Source organism: Dufourea novaeangliae, unplaced genomic scaffold (assembly GCF_001272555.1).
Source record: "Dufourea novaeangliae isolate 0120121106 unplaced genomic scaffold, ASM127255v1 scaffold8, whole genome shotgun sequence".
Taxonomy (NCBI): Eukaryota; Metazoa; Arthropoda; class Insecta; order Hymenoptera; family Halictidae; genus Dufourea; species Dufourea novaeangliae.
This window is the reverse complement of record NW_015373923.1, coordinates 10,598,228-10,620,994: the sequence shown is the minus strand read 5'-3', so window position 1 is coordinate 10,620,994 and position 22,767 is coordinate 10,598,228. Positions and strand designations below refer to the sequence as shown.

The following is a 22,767-nucleotide window of genomic DNA, read 5'->3' as shown; positions in this document are numbered from 1 at the left end:
TTTAAAGCGCTTGTTCTCTAAATTTATCTCTAACTAAATGATAACAGTTTTTTTTTAAATTCATTCCAACAATCAAAAGCTATTATCTAGAACTCACTGATGAATAGTCAGCAATGTAGAGGATGTAACAAGTGTGTATAAAGGATGCAGAAAAAAAACTGATTGTGAGTTGAAAAGTTGATACAATAAACGCTGAGACTTATGAAATATCCTGAAATTTGTTTTTATTAAGAAAAGGAACCTAGTCCAAATTTTTCCAACAAGAAAAAGGAATGATTACAGAATTATTAATGACTACGTAATTAAGAATAATTATATAATGATATCTGTCTACTGCAGAAACTGCTTTTCCATTCGATGCATTTAACTTTGTTGTAACACGAGGTTCACGTTTACAAGATGAAAGAGTGAATATCTCTACATTAATCCAATTGCACGAGCAAACGAAAAGTGTAATTAAGAGATGAAGGAATAGCGAGCGAGCGGGCAGGCATAAAGTTAACGAATTTGCATTATGCACTCACCAATGAACGAGTCGCCAATCTACCCTCGAAATCGCTCAGCGATTTATTGGGTGGCCGACTGGAAGCATCGTGATTGCGAAATTGGTTACACATACACACCTGCGCACGCTTGCACGCGGTTGAAATACTCGGGGATGGTCGCGAACATATGAAGAGGTTAGAGGGTGCATTTAAAAATTCATTTGTTCCCAGGGAAAATGATCGATTCAGAATACGACAAGATCCGCAATTTTCCGAGGGTCCAAAAACTATTACCACCTGAATATCGTTGTTCTCCAAACTACACACCAATTCGCCAATAACTGTAGCTTTGAAATTGCTGCGTTTATATGAGTGTACTAAAGTCACATCTGTGCCATTAATAAGCAATCTCTCATTTTCATAAACTGATTGAATAGTTTCAGAATGAAAGGTTTTGTTTCATATACAATACTAATGTCCTTGTCAAATTGAAAATAATGGAGAATTAGTACTAACACGGCGTGAGAACCACAAGAGACGCCATTTTCGTGTCCCGTTCTATTTATATAGGGTGTAGGGTTATTAGTAGCAGAATCATTAAGTTGAAAATCAAGAATGAAGAAATTATGTAGACGGCTCTGTTTTCAAATTATTAACCCCTTAACACGTGTAATTTGAATTTCTAATACAAAAACGTTATTACCATTCACTTCAGTTTACTGGTAGATATATTTAGTTGAAAAAAATATAAATGGGGCTACAACTATGAATAAACAATGGACTCTAACTATATTGCCACTAAACATATTGCCACGCGAGACGATTCCCCTTCACACGTATTTTCGAGCACACGAATTCGCTCTCCCAACACGTTGTGTACGCCGGCGCAACAGCACGATCCAGCTTTTGCGCAGGCACTGAGACCGAGGTCATGACGACATAACTTAGCATGGAGGGGGCTCTGAACTCATTGCCATTTTATCCCCTACAGCCCCGACCACGGCAATATAGTTTGAATCCACTGTAGTATTATAGATACAACAGTTAGACACTATTCAAAGCTACAAACCACTTTGGAAGAAACAGAAGTTGGATATGTATCACACGTACATATGTATTTACTTTTTTATGCAACAATTTCGGATTTTTAACAAAGTTGTAAAACTCTGAATTTAAAAACTTTTCAATAGTATTCAAACGATACAATTATTCTTTCCAGTAGGGTAATTGTAGTAATATTCTAAATGCTAACACAAGAACTTAACACGTTCCTTACCACTACCGTAAATCCTCGATGAGTGTTCCAAGGCTCCTCAGCACAGAACATCAAATATTTCATAAACTAATGGCTATATGCAACTGAAACAAATATTATTGGCTTGAGAATTCCAGGCTCTATCACTGTGCTAAACCACATTAGCGATACACCTCGGGACCTCTCCTTGTCAATGCCAAGAAGCTTTCGAACACTCATCATGGATTTTCTATATATTGTTTCGAAAACGTTCGTGACAGACCACACTAAGTTTCTATCATCCTATTCAGTGAAATGTTCTACCTTCTTGATTAATCATTGGGAACAGATGAAATAAATTCAATGAATACCATAAAATATAGGTCACTATTGCAAAACATATTCTACTTTTACCTAATAAAGTATGCTGAATTTGGAATTATAGCGTCACGAACACACCGTGAGTAACGAAAGTATTCAAACGACAGAGTTCCTAATCGATACTGTCATAATATAGGTTATTTTCCATAGTTTCCAATAATCATAATTTCCAATAATTACTTCTCAAACAATTTACAGCAACAGATTTTACATGTATATAAATGCTTAGAAGTACCAGTATACGCAAAAAAAATCTGTTCCCATTATTCCAAAAAATACAGTTCCTTTTCCCAACAAAAATCACGTTAAAACGAGCATTACAACAAATCCCGCAAGTTCCAGTTACCATATTTTTCCATCTTCGCGCAGAAAGCGAGCCAACAGATCGACCCACTTACAAGAACAACCCTCCCCCCTGGACGTATTCATTGAATTGCGCCGCGCACCGAATGCAAATAGAAACCGTTGGAGGGCTGGCACCCTTGCGTAACAATAAAGTCCCTCGAAGCTTCCGATACTTCATGAAACCGTAACCGTGTATCCGTGTCGAGACTTCCGGTCTTTCCGTGCGAATGAAAATCGACGCGGAGGCGTCGAGAAAATGTCTCGATCGTTCATTCATCGATGTCTTTCACGAGCGAACGGCCAAACCGTGTCCCACGGTCTTATCGCGTTCATTCTCGAATTGCTTCTCTGCCTTCGTCGAAGAAATCGTCGACTACGACGACGAGAGGGAGCCTGAAACGATCTCGGTTTGCCAGGCTTCGCGGTGCATGGGGATGAAAAAAAAAGAAGAGTGAGAGAGAACGAAACGAAACGCGTCAACGGCGAGGGGTTAGGGGGGGGGGTTAGATGGCTGCTCCTCTGGAGGAGGAAACAAATGCGTCGTTTCCTACGCGAGGAAGAATTATTCCCAGGGTCTCGGGGCATTACTGCCGCTCCGTTTGTTCTCGACGGATAAAACGTCGAGAGCACGGGGCGAAAGAAAATAAATAGTGATGATGCAGCGGGCGACACGATGGAAGAGAGAAAAAGAAGAGAGGGAGGACGGTGGGTGGGCGCCTCGGGTGGACTCGGGTTTGATGGGCGGGAAAACGGAGGAATCGCTCCCCCCCACACCCCCACCCTTCACGGAAATTGATCAGACGATCGTAAATATTTGACGAGCGCGGGGCAAACTTTAATTAAAATTCGCTATTTAAATATTCGGTCGGCTGACAAAGAAATTTCCACAGAAAATCAGTTTTCCGTGGTTTTTCAGCCGGCAATTTACGCGAGCGCGTGCCAATATAATGTTTTTTTATGTACGTTTTCTTCGTCGAGTGCGTTTTATTTTTTTTTTTTTTGTTAGTCTTTGTTTTGTCGCGTTTTCGTTTTCGAACCGAATCCGAGCGAAACTCGCAATTTTTCGCGACGGATGACATGGGAAATGCAAATAGCCGTGTACAGTGGGTGGAGTTGGGCATGGTCAGTTTGAAATTGATCGGAGAATCGTAAATATTTGACGAGGCTGAGAAAGATTTTAATTGCAATGCTCTGTAGAGGTCCTTGGATTTATCTGAAGAAACCCTGGAGGGGTTAAAGAGTTTTGCTGGAATTTAAATGGTTTTCCTGTCGCGGAATCGATTGTTTTCGCGAAATGGAACTGTCGGTCTGGGTAATTTTTTTTCTGTGTTGCGATTTACTACTACCGACAGAACGTATTTGATCGAAGAAATTAAATATACAGGATGAAGAATTTAAATGGGAACAATACATTGCTGTAGGTGGTTGAATTTGTTATTACACCCTGTATAAAAATGTGAATAAAAAGATATATATTTCTATTTGAAAAAAAGCGATGATCTTAAAATCTTATAAGAAGTAAATTTGAGAACAAATTTTTCTGTCTTTACATGTGCCCCTTAAAAAAGTCTAATTGTATCCTAAGTTTTTTCATATGACCATAAATAAGAAAGATATTTAAGTGTTCCCATAATATCCCACCCTCGTGTAGCCGAAGTTACTCGCATGATGAGTGTAAAAAATATTTTTACTAATAGTAAAAAGCACTGAATGAAATAATTATCTTTATTGAAGGAAAATATTAGTATTATAATAAATATCTATATTTAGTTACAATATATATAGTGAAAAAATTGAACAGCGATTAAAGGAACTGTTAAAACATCTCACGACATTAATGAAAATTCTAGACAATGGCTATTACCAACCATTTTGTTTCGAAAATTGAAAATTTTTTTTAATATTTTGTGATATTGCTTGTACAGTTTCTTACAATTTTAATAGTTGTTTGATAAATACACTAAAACATTTATTATTTTTCTAATATTTTCTTCAAATACCACCAACCGTTTTATTCTGTTTCTTTAATATGTATAGAACAACAGTTTCCATTTCTAATACGCCTAGAAATAATTAATTGGCTTGATCGAATACTTTCTGTTGGGAGTAATATTATGTAATACCATTTTAGTATAACGATTAACTAAATTGCAATACAATTTGAATGTGCAATAACTGATACATTTATCGATAATAATAAGAAACGAAGGAATTATGTACACAGGGATTCTATGATACAATATTGCCTCACCATCCTGATAGTGCAACTTTCTTCTAGCTACGACTTAAATATTACTTACATCGCTGTAGAATTAAGTTTAGAAAACTTGTAGTTGCAAAAACGTGTATTTTCATCCATTGCGATCTAATTGATTAATTCCATTTAAAACAAACCAATAGAAACAACATTTTATAAATCCCTAATTTTCAAATCGAATACTTATCACATTTTTTTATTCGACCCATATAATACATTACAGAGAGTTACGTTTTATAAATATCTATATTCATTGTCTACAATAAGCAGCTATATTTCGCAAATACTTAAAAAATTAGACTTCTTAAATTTTTCTAACTATATAACAGATTAAATAATAAATATAAAAGGTATAACGAAAACAGTAAATAAGTAGAAAAAGATTTATTTTATCAGATGAAAGTCAAAACTGAATAGATTTATGATTATGTAATACACAAATTAAATACTAGTAAACAATTTAACTACTGATGAACAAATTTATAGGATGCTCAACTGCAATCTCTGTGCATTAGCATATAATACAGATACATAGGTTCTAAACAGTACAGATGAAGCCTTTATTGAATATTGTAGATATGTTCATTGGAAACAATATGAACAAGTTAATATCGTAAACACATCAAATCACGGACAGATCTTCCATTATCCTGATTACACACGTGTATACGAGTGTAGACGTGTCATAAATGATATATGTGAGTTCGTTCGAGTTAATTATCTGACCGCATTATCTAGATAATAAACACCGATATCAGCCCGATTGACGTTACATATCGTGAACACATTTCGATAACCATATTTCATTTCCGTCGTGTTAAATTTTCATTCACTTCGTGTGACTAATGACCTTAATAATTAATGCGACCCCGTATGAATGAAACGAATTACTTTAAATATTTCTCAGAAAAAAATATTACATTATTACATTGAGTAAGTAAAATTATATACTAGTGCTCTGTAATACGATCTGTTTATATTAATTAGAAATTGCCAATGTAACTGATATAAATAACGATTAACCTGTTATTCCGTTGAAGAATTAAATACCTAATTTTCAATTAATCGTTATTTTCGAGCAAATTCAAACACATTCAATTATAAAAGAAATATGTAAAATCAAAATATAAATGGTACCTGCGTGTTATTTATTTTATACATTTAATTTCACTCTATTCATTGGAAACGTTAGTTTTTTACTTGGCAGAAAAGCTACCGAAAGACATTCTTTTCACAAATTGAATCTAATTACAGAGTCTGCTATTTCCATTAGCAATATTATCGGCGACGTGACGGTATAAACGAATTAAGTAGAAATTGTGTTCCGCGTTTTTGACGAATCGCGCCCGTGTTAAATGTTAATTTTGGTCGAAGACCATTTAATTAAGTCCCTCGGCAAAACACGCGTATGAATAATCATATTAAGTTCACTTTCGCGAACTGTTTTATTGATCAATTCCAACGACGTGGACGTGGTGGTACTCTCTACGCGTACGGCGTGTTATAATTAAACTCAAATTACCGGTTCGAACATACCAAAACGCAATGAATCAAAGATCAAGTGCTTTCGAAAAATGTAAAGTTTCATCTATATCGAATTATACACCAATGGAAATCGAATCACAGGCAGCTTGATTAAATGTATTCCGTGTTGATACACGTTTTCGAATACAAAGCTGGGTGTGTATAATCTGCTCTATGAATTAAATTTAATCTGCAATTACTTTGTAATTCAGCTTGTTCTGTGTACTGCCTGTGTAAGAAGCATAAAAGTTAATTAAAAACGTCAAGTTTAACTTACAACATACTAAAGATATTTCAGGGAGACCGATTATTCGTTGCAATTTGTACATTCAAGAACATTCCTGGAATTACAAATGTATGTATTTTAGAAAGATTACTAACAAGTACTCACTGTTCCTTGAATATTATCCAAGTATCACTTAATAAGTGCAAAGGTGTCAAACCATAAAAATGCAGGTGCTTCTTTAAATAGTTGTAAGTCCGTTAAAACTACTTAAAACACGTCCATTTGTACTGCAGTTTCACTTGATTTCGCAGTTAATACTATTTCGACACCTGTAAAGAACAGACGAAAATAAAATAATTTCGACACGAAACCTTCGCTCTCGAGTCAACAAGTACCAATGCAAACCGATTGGCCACCAACAAATCGTAAACTGGCACAAACACGAGCTACAGTAAACTCGCGATAAAGTAGCGCTAAGAACGCCCAAGCTCACACGCATTACTCACCCACGTGCACGCACCCCACTATCGGTCGCCATCTGTAACGAAAGTTTTGATCCAATTGGTGGATCGACCGAATTGCCACGTGATCCTGCCTGCCAATTGGCTCACGTTAAAGTAGCCTTTTCAGGAAAACCCGGCCTCGAGAACCCCGCACCGCTACTTTAACGCGAGTCTACTGTATCCACCGTTAGCCACTGAAAGAAAAGATCATACGTGTTTTCTTTTGCCGTAGCTTTCGCTCAAACAGGAGAGCCAGCGTACGATCTCTCTGTCAGTCGCCTGACTGGCTTCAAATACCGGAGACTTCGTGTGGAAATCGAACGTAGGCATTGGATGAGAAAATGTTCGCGGGGGTGTGCGCGAGAACGCGCCATCGCACTTGGGGGTGAAATTACATAGAAAGTCTATAAGTAGGCGGATATTACGGTTCCCCCCAGGGGGGGGGCTTTATCGTCGACTCACGCTTGGATAATCGCGCGTCTCTGCCCCGGCTAACTGCGAATCAATCCGGGCAATTAAGGGACGTTTTGTCGCGGTTGCTCGAGCTCGATCGGGCTTTATCGAATTCATCGAGAAACGAAGGGGTTGGGGGGGATGCAACGGCACCATCCAGGAAATCCCAGCTGCATAAAGCGTTCAATCGTGGCGCGCTGTGTGATACCCATTATCGATTGTCAGACGACGACGCGTCTTTTTGCCGCGTTCGACCGATAAGCTGTTTGCTGGCGCAGCATGATGCAAATCGAACCAAGCGGCTTTCTTAGGCTTGAATGAAACAGCTTGAGGAACGTTGCTCTTTTTAGTGAGATCTTTGAACTATGGCAGGCGATGGTAGCGGGTCGTTGCAGGAGTTTGAACGCTTTGACGGTTTTGCAGGAACAAGACTCGGACTGGGTGACGCTTGAGGAAGATTTAGCTCATTGTTGATATTTCTCGAACGACAGAAGCTTCATGCGTCGTCTTCCTTAACCCTAATAGTGAACACGTGTATACAGGGATAAACCGATCGAAGTAAATACAAGTAAATAATTGATTAATATTTTTAGTATCGATACTTTCGGTAAGCGATATACATATACTCGGTATCGAAAAAAAGTACTCATACGATTAGAGCGAGTAATTGATATACAATCTAATGAACGTGAAAGTAATTGTCGTGTAGTTATAATACTTTAAAATTAAAGACGGACAAATTCATTATCTAGATGAAGAATTTCGAATAACAAATACAAGATGAAAAAGTACATACTTCGTTATTTTTAATTGCTTACACGTGGAAATTCCAGTTTTCATAGCACAATAATACTTCTTCCCGAATCAGTCGACATTTGGCAAACAATTATTTAATCTCATTAACTCGATACTGCATCTTTTCACTGTGCATTATTTGAATAAAATTCAATACAGTGTGACATGAAATGACGCCTAACTTAACTTTATTAAAAAAACCTGACTCAATTTACAATTATAAGTATAGTTGTTTAAATCAATTCTTGCGGATGTCTTCGAAACCGTTGGCGATACCGAAAAATGTTTCAGATAATAGTTGAATGGGATTCGGGGAGGAAACAATTTAATGCAAAGAATTCTTTTTAGATGGACGCGTAAAGGGTATATGAGAGTCGAATTCGTTTCTTTAAATGGAATAATTTATTTTTTAATCTATTAGCCGATGCAGCTCATCACCCCCCATTAAAAAATGTTATGTTATTTATGTGAATAAGTCGTTGGTTTAGGAAATATTTCAATTTCAATATTACAAAGTGGTACTATGTAGTAATACGATGTTCATTAGTCAGTCATTGATCATTAGTGACACTCCTGAAAGTGATATACATTGGAATATTTAAATAGTGAAATCTATTCTATTCTATCGTAGATACAATTGAATGATGCTGCGCGACAAATGTAAGCAACGAAGTGTTAATACTATATTTCTTCTCTACACCCTCTATAGTCGCAGTAGTTGGGCCTTAAAACATGATTATAGAACTCGTTTCTATATTATTCTCTATTCTGGCACTGAACTGTTTTACAGAACAATTATTAATTTATAGGTAAACCACATAGTCACCTATATAATCTCCATCGGGGCTATCTTTTTTCATTATACGTATGTAGGTATATATTTATTTCATTTGAATAGGATAATCTTAAGCGTGCGTATTTAAACATAGATACAAAAGTTCTGGTTCTAAAAATTTCTGTTCAAAGTACTTACTGTCGAATTGAATAGTAATAAAAATAAGTACATACCATTGGGAAAATACAGAATTGTCAACTGAGATTTATCAGGGAATCGTAGAATCTGTCCATGTAACGTACATACATGATTTTATTGAAAAATCCAAAGACAACTATTCCAACATTGACGCCTCGATGATGATTGAAAATTCGTCACCGGTACGTTTATATTTTATATTTTATCGACAGCAATGGCGCAAAGGTGGCGCTAGGTGACAAACGTGTGTCAGGAGCCACGTGATAGATGAATATCACCCCCGACACCGAGGACGAGACCAGTTAGCAGATAGTGACGAGTTGCTGGGATTTATGGTGGTTTAACCAAACGAGAGGCACCGTGTGTTGTTAGTTTATCGATGGTACTCTATACTCTCCAGCACGGTTAACTGCAGATCTATCGGAATCGTTGCGCAACCCCGTTATTCAGAAATCACCCATATGCCTCGTGCTCTCGTGCTACGAAGGCACGCGTGCTTAATAGCGGACTCGCATGAATCGCTGCACCCGGGGAATTTTGTTATGAAAATCATTGCTTCAGAATGTTGCAGACAATTGTTTGCAATATGAATACTGTTCCAATATCAGTATGTGCTGTATATCGGAGATTAACAGTAATAATGAAATATAAACAATAATGAGATGGTTTAAATGGATCACTGAATATATTCTTCACCTTTGGGTTAATTTTAATATATGCAATTTTATACCAGAATTGGAGTATCTTTGAATTCAGCACAACTAATTTAGCATATTTAATCAGAACGAAAAACCAGTAAATATATTATATTCCATATTTATTTAGTAACTGCATTGATAAATAAACCATGTATCATATATTTGTAACTCATGATCATCACCGATATTTTTAGGAACAATTACTGGATCTTATACGCGGTCGCTTTTGCAAGTAAACGCAATTAATTACTTAAATTTATTTATTCGGAAAACATATCTCGATTTCTTTGAATACGTAGAATGGGTCTAAATGTTTAGCCGGCTGTGTACATGTTCTTTCCCAATCAGTAATTAATGATTAGTACTGAATTTTTAGAAAAAGTGATGGAAAGAATAAGTTTAACTTATTTAGAGAAACATATGTTGGAAAAGTATATTTTCTGATGTACTAATAATAATTTTACCCAGTGTCAAATCTCGTGTCAGTTGCGTTTTTGACTTCATTATTGGAACTTACCTCGAACTCTTAGTGCAACCAGGCGATGGATGATGTATTCTAAAAAACAATAAATTGAATGTCTAGAATGAAATTTTTACAAGTTTATCTCTATTTTCGAGAAAAATGACTGACCATTTAGGGCACACGTGTTATTAAATAGGATTTCACGAATATGTCATACGTTCGTAAATTGATGTTTCTACTTATTACAAGTACGAATTTTTATATTCAGTAGATTTTCAAAGACAATTATCTGGAAAACAGAGTCTTAGAAGAAAATATTTTACTCCAGACTGTCGGCATATATCTTCATGAAAAATCAACATCTTGCTGATTGTACCACTAATAAGACCACCCGAAATACAGTGGCCTCGAAAAGTGAGTTAACATTTAGTCTAATTTTTCGAATTCAGGAACTGAATTCTAAATGATGAACGTCGCGTTGCTATGGAACAAGACATTTTTGTGTTCCTTTTGTCATTTATTAGAGATTCACTAGGATGTTCAGCATTTATTTTAGTAGCATCTTGGTGAAATATTATGTTAAGTACGGTTGGACATTAACTTACTCACCAAGGCAACTCTATACTAATTAGATTCCAAAATGTATGCTTTTATGGCGTATATGAATAAAAAAGACATAATGGAAGCAAAACTTTATCCAGAATTAACGTTCATTTAATTAACTTTTAACTTAATAAACGTCCTAATTGCTGAAATAAATTGTTCCACGATACAGGTTATGATAAAATAATCTGTGAAAATAGGACTTTGCATAAATATTCACAATTTAATGAAAACATTTCGTACGAATCACAAAACCTCACACGTATACTGCTGTCTATACGTATATTAGGACACTTGGTCTGTATAAATAAAATCTTACGTATCATAGAAGTTGTATATTTTGAGCCACTTTTGTTACTTTATAAATATTATCATAAGTGTAGTCTATCAAGCTTTAATATCCCTTAAACAACATTTCTTTCAGAGCTTCAATAACTTCCTGATGCTTCATTAGATTCAGTTCATATTCGATACCTATCCTAATACTTACGAACGGGAGTACACAAACGTAATTTGTTTTGTTTAATCAATTTTGTTTTCCTCTTTATTATAGAGGAAACGTTTTATACTTGGATGTTGACTCATGTTGTTACAGATTAGTACCTACCTATTCATACAATACAACGACCGACACGCGCTTCACTTTTGGTTTAACGAAAGTGAAGTTATTGGGAAGACCTACGCTTGGGGGTTCCTGGGCGCTCCGTATTACAGACAAGACTGAAAATCACGCGGTATTACGGAAATAAAACTTAAAAAGTTTGTAGGTGCTGAATGAATTTTTAAATTACATTAAACCTTTTTAGGATATAATATGCATTTTATACGGTGAATATGGTGTTTATAATTGATTTATATGAAATAGTTCCATCATACATTTCTTATGGTTTTGTCAAGAAATTCTATGAAATTACCGAAAGCGTAATGCACCTGTTTTAATAATACTTAACTTTGCTTTGAATCTTATTTGTTAATAATTAAATTTAAATTTGAAAATTCTGTTTATGTTTATTTATACATGTATTTCTTTTTAACGATGATTTTAATACAGAGGCTCTATAATTGGAACACATACCCTATGGTCATATTCCATGGCAAATAACTCGAAGAAACGAAATTCCTTTGAGATCCCGTAGTTCGTGCACGATCGACGATTTCTTGTAACTTTTGCTCGCAGGGCAGGCCCGTGTCTTTATTAAACCCCCTCCCGAAACTGGCCTCGTTGTGTTTCCCTAATGGCAAGCACTGGTAACGGTCGGTTCCCGCTAATTGCTCGCGCTCAAGTATCCATTATTGCATTCGCGCGACGTAATTCAATCGGCGCGATTCCGCCCGAGGCGTTTTCATTGCGCCGCCGCCCGCAAATTTCCTCGACGTTTGAGTCGGCGGCGAACGAATTGGATCCTACACACGTAATCAATCTCATCTCAAGGCGGCGTGCCGTTCACCGTAAAACCGAAACAGAATCTCTGGACTCGCGTACTGTCGCAATAATCGAAGTTGAATCTGGGATCCGAACTTCTGCACTCGGTCATTTTGAATCATTAACCCTTGTGTAGGCAACCGGGTACCCAGGTAGCCATTTTTAAATTTTCTTAAACAATTTTTTATGTTCTTGTCTGAAACAGCACTTGATATATTATAGGGAAGGAAAACTAAGAGTTTCGGAAAAGTATGAAACTAAAATTATCTATGTTTGTCTATTCTGTCAGAATAGGAGTATTCCGATTTGTCAATAACCGTGAATATTTTGGTTGTCCACGTAAGGGTTAAGGGGGTATTCACATACGGAGGGGTAAAAGAATCGATTTTTCGAAATTGTATTCTCTTAAAGTATAACGCCTTGAAACTGTGTTCCCAAAGTGATATGCTGCAATTCATTGGAATGACGAAGTTATAACGATTTTAAGAGGACGATACATCGGAGAACGGTGCACCGCTGTATGAGTAAACGCGTTTTTCTTGAAACAATGTTTTCCTAATAATTAAATAACTTTAACATATACATAAAGTAGATGTCTCTTTCTATTGTGAACTATCATTATGTTGATATCTGTAATAGTTTCCTATTATCGCTTGAAGAAGTTTCAAATTTAATGACTTTTTACTTTACATGGCTGGCATTTTGTTAACAAATTTTTTTTCGGCTGCATAATAGTTCGAAAGATAGCCACTTTTTATTTACAAATTCGTTTTTCTTAAGGGTTGAATGAGGAATCTAAAAATGATACCGTTTGAAGTACCGTTTCACCGTCTTCTGTCCATCGTTTCTGTTATGAAGCAGTAGATTTCTCACCTTTCAAACCCCTAGTTTGACCTTCTCATTTTTTCGACCATGTTAGGTTCTCATATAAATGTTTTCTAAAGTAAGAAATGGTATAAACGCGTTATTATTCATTTGTGTGTTTACTATTGTTCCCGAGCACTGTGTTCAATGCCCAGCTGAAGTAATAACCATAGCAAGGTTAATGAGTTGACTGTCATAGCTGCCATCTATCACAGTCGCCTTTGAATTATGTAGAAGCACGTTCAATTTTTTAAGAATTACATTTACAGTCAGTCTTTTAAGCATAATCAGTAACAAAATGTTGATCCAAATAATGAATCTACAGTTCAATACATAAATATTTATATTGTTGTTTACAAGAACTTTGTTTTATTGTTGTATTATATTCACACGGTTGTATTATATTCCTTCATATACATAAATGTATATGAAGGAAAGAAGAATTTGAAACTTTCTTTTACCCATGATATTCAGTATAACACTTTTGGTTGCAGATGTTGGTGGCTGGGCTAGGTCTGAACGATGATATGTGGCACACGCTCAAATTTTCCAGGCGAACGAGTGCTTTGAAATTCCAAATCGACGACGAGCCTGCCGTGAGAGGTAAGTCAGAACATATTTCAAATAAGTGGAAAGCATATACATGCAATTTCATTTTAATCCTAACTGACACAAAGTGACATCATATAAAATCGTTTCTATAAAAAACTACAAAATTATACATATATAAACAGATCTTTAATGTAACACTTTATTCATTGTAGAATAAGACTAATAGTTTCCTTAGTTATTTATTTGTAGAATAAAATTACATTTATGTACATATTTCTTGATATAAATATGACATAAATACGAACATAAGTCGATTTTTAAAATCAAGGCGCAATGTGTGGTGCAATATGGCAGAATAAATAAACAAATCAATGTTACGCTTTTTAAATAAAAAATATTTTTTTTTAATTCTTTACAACACATTCGAGATTTGCTCGCTTGTCTGATTATTACTTACCATTTCTATTTAAATTAGTGTTCGCATGCATTGTCCCTCGTATGATTTGTTTTTCAGAAAGGCTAAGACTTCGTTATAAAAGTACTAGTTCGATATAAAATTTATTTCTGAATTATTGCAGTACATTGCAATATATGTATATAATACTCTCATGAAATATAAAGTTCTAAATAGTTTATACTGTTCCTAAGGACAAGTTAGATACAATTTCTCTTTCATTATTGAATTGAACTTGAAGCAATAAAATGGCTGTATTAAATAGTGTAAAATTTGAATCATGGATATTAATACCACATTGAAAATAATAACAAAGATATACTATCAAATACGTCACCTGTATGGAAATCTGGTAAACACAATTCAAATGAAAGTACCCACCAGAAATTAATTATAAAATCATTTCAAGAGGCAATTACTGAAGTAAAAAATAAAATTAAACATTACTTCGTCAGAAGTACAATACCACAATAATTTACCAACAAGTCAATAAACACTTCAATAAGTGACTTAACATACAGGTATTTAAAAATTATCCTCGACAATGTAAATTAAATAAATTTTCTCTTAATATTTTCAAGTATTTTCAAATAATTCAATAATTCCATTAACCAATTGCCTGCGAAACAATCAAAAACGAAACGTGCCAATCGCACGGCGCTGTGGTAGCAACAACCGTCAATAATCCAAAGAAATCGTCTTTTTTGTCATTATTTGTTAGTTACATTTATTAAACAAGTAATTTACAAACATAAAACATTTAATAAAAAGGTATAAATATATGTGTATATGTATACATATACAGGCTGTCTCAACAAACTTGATCGCCTCGAATAATGACTTAACGATACACTTTATGAAAATTTTGAGGCGTGGGAGTTAAATGGCATTGAGGGACACAACTTATAAGGTACGTGCTTTTTTGTGGGTGGCGACAGTTCAGAGATTTCAAAGTGACCTTGATTTTTTTTAGAGGAATGATCTATTTTTTGTACCATGGATCGATAGAGTATCACATTCTGAGTAAAAATGTGTTGACCTTCATACGTCCTAAACCTAATAGTTAAGGAGATATTTACAAAATAATCACTGTATTGGAGTTGGGGGCATCAGTTCGAGCACTTATAGCTTCCAGATATAGTACGTATTAAAAATTATGTTGTAAATATCTCGTTAACTGTTACGTTTAGGACGTATGAAGGTCAACACATTTTTACTCAGAATTTGATACTCTATCAATCTATGGTACAAAAAATAGGTCATTCCGTTAAAAAAAATCAAAGTGACCTTGAAATCTCTGAAATGCCTCCACCCACAAAAATAGCACGTACCTTATAAAATGTGCGCCTTGATACCATTTAAGTTCCGCGCCTCAAAATCTTCAAGTTTTAAGTGTACCGTTAAGTCATTATTCGAGGTGTTTAAGTAAGCTGAGACACCGTGTATACATATACATATAATATATGTTCGCACCAAATGAGCATCTAGCATTGGACGCCTATAAGCGCTGTTCGCAGCAAAGAATTAAAAGAAGTGACTGTAAACATACACTTAAAGAAAATAGGAGAAATATTATTACATTGAAACTTATAAGTTTTACAAAAGTATCCCGGCGACAGATCCAAAATGTCTGTCCATAAAATTCGCCTCTGAAATGTTGTCAATTTTGCGTCTCGATTGGCATTATAAAATGGAGCAGCCGAGCCAGCAACAATTGGCATCAAGCTCCTCTTGTCCATCGCGCCATATTTCCCTCCTCGGTTCTCTGGGCACGCGGGCATCATCGAGTCACACACCGCTGATCTCGTTCCCTCGATTTTCGTTCTCCAACGAGATAGGAATACAAAAAGGGGCTCGTCCGCGGTTGAATTCGAGCCCGTTCGCGTTTGAATTCGAGCCCGTTCGCCTGCGAACGAGCCCGCGCGAAAGGCAGAAATATTTCTATCGTTGATTCGAAGCCAACGTGGGGGTAATAATCGGGACGCACGTGTGTAACGATACGTCGCGAATCGGCGGAATCATCGTTACCAGACTGGAATGTCCAATACGGGGACGGTGAATATGAGGATCGTAACGTACGGAACTGTGCAGTCGAGTATATGTTAAGGATTTTATTTAGCGTGAGCAAGAAATTTAAATTGCACTTATTTATGAAACGGACGTCTTAAAAGACTCGCGTATAGGGATGGGGCAGTTAAGAGATACAATTATATGTTGTTTATTTAAAGTATTTTTATATTTGTTAATGAAGCTTTTTTCCAACAATTATTACGTAGATCAAATCACAAAAGGAAAATGTTACCAGTGATAAATAAAGGAATTAAGTCTTTTTAAAGGGGTAAGTTTATTTGAAGATTGTGCATGTCTACAAATGGTGTAGAAGACACAAGCGAAATATTATCTCTTAATGTCAAAGGTGCAAGGAGTAGTACTCATCACTAAAGTGCAAGAAGTGGCCTATTGGACTCGCTTCGCTCGTTCAATTGCGAAGGGGCGACAAATTTCATCGAATATTTCAGTGCAAGTAACACACGAAATTGACAGTTTCATTTAATTATTAAGTTACGGGTTACCTAACAATATTTTTGATAATCAACTGATGATTAATTTCACCAAAACAATAGTAAAAAGTTTCAGAAAATGAGTGGAACTATTTCGAATAACGGATGCTGTAGGAGTTCTTCGATAGGTAGGTAGGTACTAATAAAGATTTTCTACGGGAAATGACTAATACTTGTACATGCACCTACATAATAAAACTATTAATAGACTAAACAATTTTTTAATTGATTCAAGGTCCCATAGTTTACTCCATAAATATCTATATATATGCACATAAACATCCGCAGTCTAGCCATAATTTCGTAAAATTTTCAATGTATTAATGATTCCATTTCTCATATAATAGATTCAGTTATTACAATAAAAACTAAAAGTGCATTTACTTAAAAGGAAAAGAACAGTTCATTCAGACATTTTTCATAGATTACAATCCAATAGGAAAACCAACCGTCGAACTTTATGAATAAAGAAATCGGAAAGAAGGACCCTTAGAAGCAACGTAAGCAAAACTGTGCGAACAAAAGCAATCTGGGACGGGAGAAGGGCGCCACCAGCGCGTTTCCAGTTCCGACAACGGTATTCCGAAACCAATCAACTATTTTGCAGCTGCATCGGACGTACAATTTGCCCTCGCCAGCGACATATTCTTGAAAGTCCGTAATTCGAACGAGGCTTCGTGTCCCGGATCGCCGGAAACGCGTTAAAAAAAAACATGGTGATTTTTCACCGACGAGGTCAAGTTGCTTGGAGAACGCTATCGGAGAAATTTTTTTACTTCTTTTCCCCAGCTGTCCGAAGTTATTTTTTTTTCATTTGACGTCTCACGGTGCAATGTATTGCTCGTTAAATGCAGTTGTATTCGGGGATTGTGTAATACATTTTTAATTTCTTTTTGGTTTTTTGGCTTGGATGTTTTGAAAATCTTTGGCCCTCTTTTCTGTTGGCTTTCCTGCGATTTTCTTTCTATCCTAGATTTCTAGGCAAGACTTAAACTTTAAACTTAATCTTTTGCAGCTATAACAGCGACAGCAACAGAATATGTTGTTTCATTTCCCTTGTATTTACTATACATACATAAATATGGATTATCTGTACATTGTATAATTAGGTCTCTAATTTAAGATTTTGTTACATGAAATTGTATAAATATTATCTAATCTAATTCATTGAATTTTTATTTAAGTAGATATTATTCCATAACCCCCATTTTTCTGAACACACATGTGCGTGCATAATCCATGTCACGGATTAATAATCAAGTTCAGTAAAATGTGTGTTTTTCTTTTAATCTACTCAAACTTTTTCGACGTAAACAATTGTCGTAGTTAATACTTCCTCAGAAAAACATATGTTGTGATCGACAATATATATTATGATAAATAATTTTCTCTTCTTTTGTGTTAAATTCTATGAATCCTATCACACACTTTATTTTCAGTAATTATCGTTCGATTAATTTGTAATCCAACTAACACAAGCAAAAGAAATCAGAATAGGTTGGAAGTAATATAAAGACTTTATTAATCTTCATAGGAAATTTTTTTCTCATGATCAGTAAATAAAATATACAGCCAAGTACTTATTAACACCATGACGACCGATAACACGACACTGGCGACATGTCAACTGGTACATTTCAGATATTCAAAGTCATTAAACTTCTTTATAGACACAGCAAAATCCATAATTTGTTAATTCTTGACAAAAAAACAGTCGGTCACTGGTAAAAGTTACTCGCGAAAGTAGCCGCACGTCGGCATGTTAATAAGATTTTCTATGCCAATGGAATAAATTGTTTACTATACGGAATGTATACAACATAGTAAAATATTATATCAAATTATTTAATTGATCTGTATTGCTATTTTGCAATTGAGTAAAATACAATGAAACAAAAAAATTTTCATGAATTTGATACAGTGTGCATTTTATGGTACATTTAACTAACCTCTCAATCGATGAAATAAACTTTTGTTGGACTGTCTTCTGTAAAACTATTTTTGACAACAATAACTTCTACAATCATCCGCTGTTATCATACCGTACTTAGATACACATCTGTACGTAATTGCATACCTGAAGATACAAAGGATACGAAAATTACCTCTATAAACCATTCGTTATAGGATACAATACTTCGACAAATTTGATTCGCCACCGCAGAAACGAATTTCAACAAAATGTTACATTCGCAGACAAAGGAATATTTGCTCGAAACTGTTCGCACGGGGCAAACAAAAACGCCGAAAAATAATATTCCTGTGAAGCTCGTTTATTGTTGAACATTTTTCAACGTCGGAATGTGTGACAGCGCAAAACGACGGAGCCGATATTAAAACATACGCGGGGGGTGGGGTGAACATTCGAAAAAAACGGAACGTTGGAAAGCACGAAATCCGATGAAATGCGGGAACCAAGTCGTCGGGGCGTCTGTTTTCCACGATTCTGTTACAAAGTGTACCGATGCAAATGAAACGAGCGGCTTCGGCGGGGTCGGGGTAAGCTGCGCAAGGAGGTAAGGAGCGTTAGAACGGGAGTAAATTGTGTGTCGGTAGCAGGCGTAAAACAGTTGATTGGTTTCGGAACGTTGCGTCGTCGACGATTGCATAGGGTAAATAGCGAACGGTATTGTAGATTGTAGCTGCGTTTCGAGTCGAGTGCCTATTACCAGCAATGAGGGGCAATCCGATTAGTTTCGAAGCGATAAAGAACGCACGATAGATTGAAACTAAGGGTTCATTGTTACAAGCTACACGCTGCCTGTTTCGTCCTTAAACGGAACGTAAAACTCTACGAAGTAACGTAGCATTATTTCGTCGAATTTATGGTGAATAAATCTTCGTATTAGGTTCGTGGAAATGGTTTGTCGTTGTTTAAAAGAATAGTCTGGGAACTAATTACAGACTCTTCTTGATTATTGTCCTGAACTCGAGTCCGCTCCTTGACAATAATCTTATAGGGACAAATGCTTTAGACCCTTGTAAATTCATTTTTCGCCGCAAGCATGCGCTTGACATGTTCCAGTCTCCCCCCCCCCCTCTCAGTGGTGCGGATAATGACTGGACAATAATCGTGTAGAACAAGCCAGACGATAATCGAGGGGAGTCTGTAAACGGAAATGTTAGCGGATGACGAACATCTGCGAAGAAAAATAACATTGTTTCGTGAAACTTGTGGTTAATGAATTTTAGTGACAGGTTGGTACAAATGGTTTGTCGTATTTTGACAATATAGTATAGAGAATGAAGCGACATGGTTTGAAAGTAATTTCAGTTAGTGACATTAGTTATCAGTGTATTCTTTGTACCTTTTACGTAGAAGTTTCGAGATAAAATACAATTAGAGGAAAAATAATAAAATCACAATTGTTACAATTGCAACAATTACACTCCTCGAAGTTCTTGCTCAACAAAAACTACTAAACCGAGTATGTTAACGTCAAATGTAAACTTTTCAATCAAGCATTTTAAACTTGAGTTCAATCTAGACTGATATATGAATTTCAACGTGGAAGTCAATCAAATGAAACAGGAGTTAAAAGTGCTGTATGGATTCATGGAACGAGATGTTTCACGTTAATTTTGAAATACTGAAATGAGAGTATTGATGCTTTATACTGAGAAATAGTCCATTCGAGGAAAGGAAAATATAAATAATTTTTTTTTAATCAAATTTCATATGAAAAAAACTCTAATAGTTTTTCTTGTAAAAATATTTCATTCTAAAGTACAGAAATTGAGTTTATGTCGTTTCTTGATGATTGTAATATCGTAAAAATAATGTTAAAACATTATTAAATTTAGCAGTATTATTTACTTCTCTGTATTCTATATGTCTTCATTTATTTTAAGTACATAAAATCTGCCGTCTATTATTAGTAAGATGAACGGAAACGTGACGAATATACAATTTATAAAACCATTCTTTAACTGTCGCCGACAGAACTAATCTTACTTTGGAAATTACTTTAAATTATCTACAAATTTACGTTTCCGTCACGTCTCCAGATTAATTTGAAGTTCAGATGTTTCGTGAAGTCATTTCAAATAAACTTATCAAAGTCAGAAATTTGGTTACTTATGAAACAACTTATAATTACAGTTTACAAATAAAAATATGCATCTTCCCTTTAAATCTAAAAAAGACTGATTACGTATATTTCAGAACAAATATTTTTTCGTCATTTGAATGACAAAATCATATTAGAGAAGATTAGATAAAAGTCAATGTCTTCAGAAATACATATAATATTCGAATACTTACCAACCAATTTTCCATATTAATTAAAAGTTAACAATACTACTGGATTATAAACGCAGACATTGAATTGAAATTTATTCCATTTGTTATAAATTTTACTTGATTAAAAATAATCTGAATATATTATTACGACTTATTAACATTTTTTATTTAGTGACTACGCTGCTAATTGTGTTGTGTGTATAATATTAGTTATAATGATATGCAATAATTAATATGTTATGCAACTGTTTGTAGTGTAATCAGTACACAGCTGCCCAAATGTTGACTTCCACATCAAATTTCGGTAACACATTTTTTTTGTGCGAAAATACGATACGAGAGTCGTATGACATGATCACTTGTATACAAATTTATATTTACATATCCATAGAATACGTAGATAAATTTTCATTATTAAGTTTTGAAAGACATGATATTTTTCGATTGTTCAGTTTAATTCTAATTACACTGATATATTAACAACACGACGGCATTTAAAGATATCATTTTTTTTCAAATAAAACGTATTTAATGTATAATAATGGTACCTTATTTCAATAACTGTAATTGCTGAAGCTAGTCTAATTCAGACAGATATTACTTCCCATTACTATGTAAACTGGCAATGCAAATACGTCGAAAGTACTTCTTAACATTCGAAACGCAGTAAAATAAAGACATTAATATAATTTACTAATATTTATACAGGGTGTTAATCAAAATCTAGAAGACTTTCACAGGGTAGATTCTACATGCCAAACTAAGGTAAAAACCAAGAATGACGAAATTTCATTAGTGTTTTTTGTTTCTTTTCCAGCTATTTTATTATATTTATATGTACCCAAAAGAACCTAAAATGACAAACGAATTATAAAAAGAACGTTATTTATAACTATTTTCAGAGCTGCTTATGACCAATTTTTCCGAGCGAATGATTACTAATATTTTTCAAAACTAATTTAACGTCTGGGTAATTTTCCTTGCGAGTGATACCATAGGCAAAGCTTCTTCAAATGATTCAGAGGACTGGTCATTCAACAACGAAACACCCTGTAGTCCCAACAATATCAATACAGTTGGGACACGAAGTGAAACGTATAAACTCTAAACAAACCCAGTTAACGTTTGAACTGTAAGGGTTTAAACAATTAACGAAAATAGTGAGGATATCATTATAATTTACCAGCTTTATTGTTTCGTTTTTAACATCCCTCGAACGCGTCCTGCACGTCCCTTTCAGATCCAAGCCCGTGGGCGCAGATTCGCCCTTGTGCCAACCGACGTCGGTACAATATCGTATTTCAAAATCCGTATTTAGCATAAATATCCGGGCAACAGCCGAGGCGGGCACGGCAATTCCGGTAGGAATTCCGCGTTCAGGCTCGAGGAGATGGAAGGACAATACGTTGGGCGACACGGAGAAAATGCGAAGGGGGTGGAAAAGTAACGGAAACTGGAGAGAATAAAAACGGTAAAGTAAACCTAAGGGAGCGGAATAGCCGGGGGAATGTCAAAAAAAAAAAGAACGTGAATAGGAAACGAGGGGGAATTTTATTCAGATTTCGTATCAGAATGATGTTATTGAAATAAGAAACGAAATGTTTTGCTGTTAAATCGACGGTCGAGAAAACATTTTGATATTCAAAACTACAGTGCCGATAGGGTTTTATAAGTGAATGTCTTTCAGAGAAAATATTATTCGACTGATGATAAGGTTGTGTCAGTTTCAA

The 22,767-nt window shown here is 35.2% G+C and overlaps 1 protein-coding gene across 1 annotated transcript in view; it reads left to right on the top strand.

The window, feature by feature from the left end:
• The window catches only part of LOC107194627 (neurexin-1-like), a 68,325-nt gene that overhangs the window by 25,974 nt on the left and 19,584 nt on the right, over positions 1-22,767 (top strand). The window contains exon 6 of the mRNA XM_015584274.1: positions 13,722-13,830. Coding sequence (XP_015439760.1) covers positions 13,722-13,830 — 109 coding nt within the window. The remainder of the gene's footprint in view (positions 1-13,721; positions 13,831-22,767) is intronic.